Below are 6,000 nucleotides of genomic sequence, written 5' to 3' on the forward strand. Positions count from 1 at the left end.
GGTGGCAGTGCATGCTGGGATGTGTAGTTCCACAGCAGTTGAAGGGCCAAGGTTGAAGATCCCTGCTGTACGCGATCTCAGAATAGTATCACTCACAAGTTCCGAAAAAAATACTTTTTCGGAACTTGATGAATTACACAATTTCCACATCCCCATACTAAAGTATGGGGATTGTAGAAATTATCAGGGCACAATTGTAACCAGGAGATATCTGTGATATCTCCTGCATTATATGACTGATGAATTGGCCTGACACTTAAATTATACAAAATTAGGTGAAAATGTTCATTTATAAATGAAGTGATGATGAATAGGCCCCATAATATTCCTGTTTTCTGCTGAAAACAAAGCTTATGTGGGGAATTTAATTGGTGCGATTTGTTACATGGCCAGGTGTCAGTTACTGAAAGCAAAGTTATTGGAGAAATTAACAAAAAAAATGTTTCCTAACACAACCAGCTGCAAATCACCATCCTTAGGGGGGAATTCAATTAGATGTGGTATTTTACTGTGCTAATTAATTCCCCGGGGCTATTCAATTAGGGAATTTTTTATGGGTCTTATCAGACCTGAATAGAAATCCCTAATAGGGGTGAAAAGACCCTGTTAACGCAAAGGTCTGTGAACTTTTCACAGATTCTATGGGGTATATTTACTAAAGTGAGAGTTTTTAGAAGTGGAGATGTTGCCCATAGCAACTAATCAGATTCTAGCTATTATCTTCTAAATGTTAAGTAGAATCTGATTTGTTACTATGGGCAACATCTCCATTTCTAAAACTCGCACTTTAGTAAATATACCCCGAAGTGTTCATGCCCTTTAACTTGTGCTAACGCCCATTAACACTTTAGATTAACGGCACTGAAAAGGGTCTCAAGTGAAAAAGGGGTTCTAATTGAATAGCCCCAGCATTGATGCCAGAGGTTACCACCTTTTTTAACAGGGTCTAATCGAATTCCTCCTAAGTGTTCTTTCATAACATTTTTGGAGGACATAATGAAATATTAAAGTACATTTTCTGTCATATTTAACAAATAATAATTATTAATAAAAAAAATGTTGTGGCGTGACATGTTTTTGTTGCTTCAATTTACAGCTACTGAAAAAGAAGGCAGAACATCGCCTGATGGTGTCACAGAATATCCGTGACCATCATTTCCTACGCACCATCAGTTGGAGGGACATAGAGAGGAGGAGAGTGAGACCCCCATTCCTGCCATTTATGGTACGTTACCACTTCTTGTAAACACAGGGAATTACCACTAGGAGGTAAATTTATTAAAGTGAGAGTCTTTAGAAGAGATGTTGCCCATAGCAACCAATCAGATTCTAAATATTATCTTCTAGACGGTGCTAGTTAAATGTTAAGTAGAAACTGATTGGTTGCTATGGGCAACATCTCTTTTAAAACTCACTGCTAAAAATTCTCACTTGAGTAAATTTACCCCTTGATGTCTATTCCAATGTGCAATCATAAGGAAGTTTTGTTTGTGCTGCACAATTGATATGCACTGACATAAGGCATACAGTAATGTGGCATTGGGGGTGGGCATATTACATGTCTTCATAGGTTGCCCACGTTCCCCGACTTTGACTAAGAAAGGGTGGTCCAGGGTAATGCCACCCCCACCCCTTAATCCAGCTCTGCCAAAGGTCCTGTTACATGTATGTTTAAAACAAATGAATAAACCCTTTGGGAATATAGATATTTTAATATATTTTGTCACAAGAGAGAAACACAATTAGACATAATATACATGTGTCCATAGTTATGTGCAGTGGCTGCTCTTACCTGTGCCCTTGAGAAGGGTTGCCGGCACTTCCAGCTGCTCAGACTGCACCTGCCGCCGCGCTGCCCGCAGCATTGTTAGGGAAGGGAATAAAAAAGGCTTATAGGGGTAAAAAACATGTGCACCCCCCTTCTCTGTCACGGCTACTAAGGACTGCCCTGGCTACATCCCTAGAAGCACATTAGAGCTGGCAAAGAGGCTTTCCATTGGCGGCACTATCTGCCGATTGCAGTCCAGCATGTGGTTAGCAGTTAGTGCTGCCAATGGGTATCCACTGCAATCACTATGGGCTGACTAGTTGTGGTGGATTTTTACTGGGGGGCCTGCAGCCCTGCTGGCCCTAGTTATAATCTGCCACTGGTTATCTGTATATAATTAGTGCAAGCAGAGATGGCTAACCCAAACCCAACCTTAGTCATATACAGTTTATACTAAATGTGTATTTTTATACCTAAGGTTTGATCCAGCTTTAGGACCTGAAACGCACATTGAATTTGTGGCTATTGTACTTTTGTATTCAAATGTAATTCTTATATATATATATTGGAGCTTGAAAGCTTGTAAACCCTTCAGAATTTCCTATATTTCTGCTAAAATTTGGCCTAGAACTACCTCGGATTTTCATACAAGTCATAAAAGTAGATAAAGAGAACCAAATCATACAAATGAGACAAAAATATTAGACGTGCTCATTTTTTTATTGAGGAAAATGGTCCAATATCACATATCTGTGAGTGGCAAAAGTATGTGAACCTTTGCTTTTAGTATCTGGTATGACCCCCATGTGGAGCAATAACTGCTTCTAAATGTTTCTGGTATTTGTTGATTAGTCTTTATCATTGGCTTGGAGGAAAATTACCCAATACCTTTGTACAAAACAGCTTCAACTCTGTTATGTTGGTGGGTTTCCTCCCATGAACTGCTCGCTTCAGGTCCTTCCACAACATTTTGATTGGATTAAGATCAGGACTTTGACTTGGTCATTACAACACTTTAAATTTATTCTCCTTTAACCCTACTTTGGTCGAATGACTTGTGTGCTTTGTGTCATTGTCTTGCTGCATGACCCAAGTTCTCTTGAGATGCAGCAGATGTCCTCATATTTTCCTTTAGAGTATTCTTGTATAATTCAGAATTCATTGTCCCATCAAGTCATCTTGGCAGGATACAGCACAACAGGGCAAAACCATCGTGATACCACCACCAAGCTCTATTTTGGACTCATCTGTCCACAAAACATTGTTCCAATAGTCTTTTGGCTTGTCTGGTGATTTTTAACAAACTGCAGATGGTAAGCAATGTTCTTTTTGGAGAGCAGTGGCTTTCTCCTTACAATCCTGCCATTCACATCATTGTTGTTCAGCGTCTTCCTGATAGTGGTCTCATGAACGTTAACAATAACTAATGTGAGAAAGGCCTTCAGTTGCTTAGAGGTTACCTTGGGCTCCTTTGTGACCTTGCAAACTATTAGACGCCTTGCTCTTGGCGTGAACATTTGTTGGTCGACCACTCCTGGGCAGGGTAATAATGGTCTGGAATTTTGTCAGTTTGTAAACAATCTGTCTGGCTGTTGATTGGTGGAGTCCAAACTCTTAAGAGATGGTTTTGTAACCTTTTCCAGCCTGATCAACAACTCTTCTTCTGAGGTCCTCAGAAATCTCCTTTGTTCGTGGCATGACACACTTCCACAAACATGTGTTGTGAACATCAGACTTTGATAGATCCCTGTTCTAAATACTGTAGGTTGTCCACTCACACCTGATTGTCATCCTATAGATTGAAAATACCTGACTAATTTCACCTTCAAAATATCTGCTAAACCTAAAGATTCACATACTTTTGACACTCACAGATATGTGATATTGGATCATTTTCTATAAAAAAAAAAATGAGCAAGTCTAACTGTTTTGTGTCATTTGTATGATTTGTTTCTCTTTATCTACTTTTAGAACTTATGTGAAATTCTCAGGTAGTTTTAGGCCAAATTTCAGCAGAAATATAGAAAAATCTGAAGGGTTCACAAACTTTCAAGCACCACTGTGAAATTTATCAGATATCTGTACTTATTTTGAGAAATGGGAGACATTGAAGAGTCCCAAAAGATTCCATCTGATCTCCCCTATTGTCAGCACTAATAAATCCATGCTGCATTAGATCTAGTAGTCACTGATCCAGCAGTTACTATAGGATCCATCTCAGCTTGGGTTTATTAGTAATGTCTTGCATCTGATCTCCCCTATTGTCAGCACTAATAAATCCATGCTACATTAGATCTAGTAGTCACTGATCCAGCAGTTACTATAGGATCCGTCTCAGCTTGGGTTTATTAGTAATGCCTTGTATCTGATCTCCCTTATTGTCAGCACTAATAAATCCATGCTACATTAGTTCTAGTAGTCACTGATCCAGCAGTTACTATAGGATCCGTCTCAGCGTGGGTTTATTAGTAATGCCTTGCATCTGATCTCCCCTATTGTCAGCACTAATAAATCCATGCTACATTAGCTCTAGTAGTCACTGATCCAGCGTAACGTAAGTAGAAGACATTGCAAGCAGTGGTTATTAAATCAATATTTCTTATTATTGTAGCACCATCGGGAGCTCCAGACACTTCCTGGGCTGGAGTACAGGAGTGGAAGTCATCCGATCCCAGGATTTTCCTTTTAATTGATACACAGTAAGACAGACTTTACACAAATTTGTGCTAATATATTTCCTAATCCACAGCCATACTACAAACACTGTAATGTGTATCACATGAGTCATGTGCGTCATCATCACTGATCAGCAGTATCTGTAGCAAGGCCGTAAATAGATTTAACATCTGTGCTCAGGCATGGATATCACTAAAACCAAGACCGTTAGTGTGCCTTGAGGACTGAGGTTGGGATACACTGTACTAGAGGTTACTGTTTTGCTACCAGCACTAATTACATAATATAGATTCTTCTCCATGGCATGATCACTGGCTAATTGTCTCCTCATCTTGTCACTGCTGATCTCCTATAGTCAGATAACGGCAGCTGCAAGACAGAGCAACAAGTGTAGCTCATCTTATAGCAACAAACAGTCACAGAGGGGAGAGGAGAGTAGCTAGTGGCCGTGTCCCCTACTAGTATACATTAGCCAGCCCATAGTTTCCTATCTCTTTACAATGGTTTGTATAGCTCACTTCCTACAACACTTTATTTTTAGGAGTATAAAGGCCTTCACCCGGGACAGCCAGTTGCTCCTCCATCACCATCAAATCAGCCCATATGAACCACCTGAAGGCATCTGGGAACATCTATCAGATAACACCTGCTCTGTTAAAAAAAACATCAAAGCTCACAAAGGGCCCAATATCTCCTAATTCCACCTGTGGAGACCAGAAACACCTAGCCTGCCTCAGCCTAACTGGCCTTTCTTGCAGCCAGCCTGTGGCCAGGGAGACTATCATGTCAGATAGCTGAACTAGCAGGCACCATGCTCCACCACCATCAACCACCTCCTATCTGCTGCTACTCTGGACCTTCTTCTCCCTCTAGCAGCAGCCAATACAGAACACCCAGGACTCGGGCCCTCAGAGCTGCACAAGAAAACATCATAAGCCACCAGAATGTTATCAGACTATCAGTCTTGTGAAGAGTCCAACTCTAGAGAGATACCAACTTTTAGCCACGCAAATAGACAACCTTGGTGTAATTTTACACTCAATGGCAAGGTGAGGCCTAGCTGTCTCCTTTGGAGCTTGAGGCCAACCTATTAAATTATTTTACACCATTGTTCATGTGCTTTATTGCTTATTAAATTTTCTGTGTACCTGACCTTTATCTTTTTCCTGAACCTTCGCTTGTGGCCCTGACCATTGTCCTGATTTTGTACCTTATCTGCCGGGTGGTCACAGAACCAGACACACTGACACTCCCTGCTGACTTCTGGATGTTCAGCCCAGGGGCGTATCTATAATGGGTGCAGGGTGTGCGGGGAATACATGGCCCCTGGGTCCAGGGGGGCCACACACCGCACACCCTGCACCCATAGAATTACTTACATCTCCGGAGTCCCACATCGGCACAGGGTCCGGCGCTGTCAAAACGACTAGGAAATGGCCGCCGCGGCCATTTTCCCATCATTTGTGCAGTTGCAGTACAGGGAAAATGGCTGCTGCAGTGATTTTCCTGGTGACTAGCGCATCCTGTATAGACTCTGGGTGCACTCTAGTGCCCAG

General features: G+C 41.4%; 1 protein-coding gene across 1 annotated transcript in view; it reads left to right on the forward strand.

The window, feature by feature from the left end:
* LOC148541878 (protein kinase C theta type-like) overlaps positions 1 to 5,152 on the forward strand; it is a 39,234-nt gene extending 34,082 nt beyond the window's left edge. Inside the window, exons 7-9 of the mRNA XM_088473343.1 lie at positions 1,097 to 1,225; positions 4,380 to 4,467; positions 4,986 to 5,152. Of these exons, the coding sequence (XP_088329469.1) occupies positions 1,097 to 1,225; positions 4,380 to 4,457 (207 nt within the window). The 3' untranslated portion in view covers positions 4,458 to 4,467; positions 4,986 to 5,152. The remainder of the gene's footprint in view (positions 1 to 1,096; positions 1,226 to 4,379; positions 4,468 to 4,985) is intronic.
* The last annotated feature ends 848 nt before the right edge of the window (positions 5,153 to 6,000 follow it).

The sequence above is a fragment of the Taudactylus pleione genome, unplaced genomic scaffold (genome assembly GCF_031769625.1).
Source record: "Taudactylus pleione unplaced genomic scaffold, aTauple2 ptg000016l, whole genome shotgun sequence".
Taxonomy (NCBI): domain Eukaryota; kingdom Metazoa; phylum Chordata; class Amphibia; order Anura; family Myobatrachidae; genus Taudactylus; species Taudactylus pleione.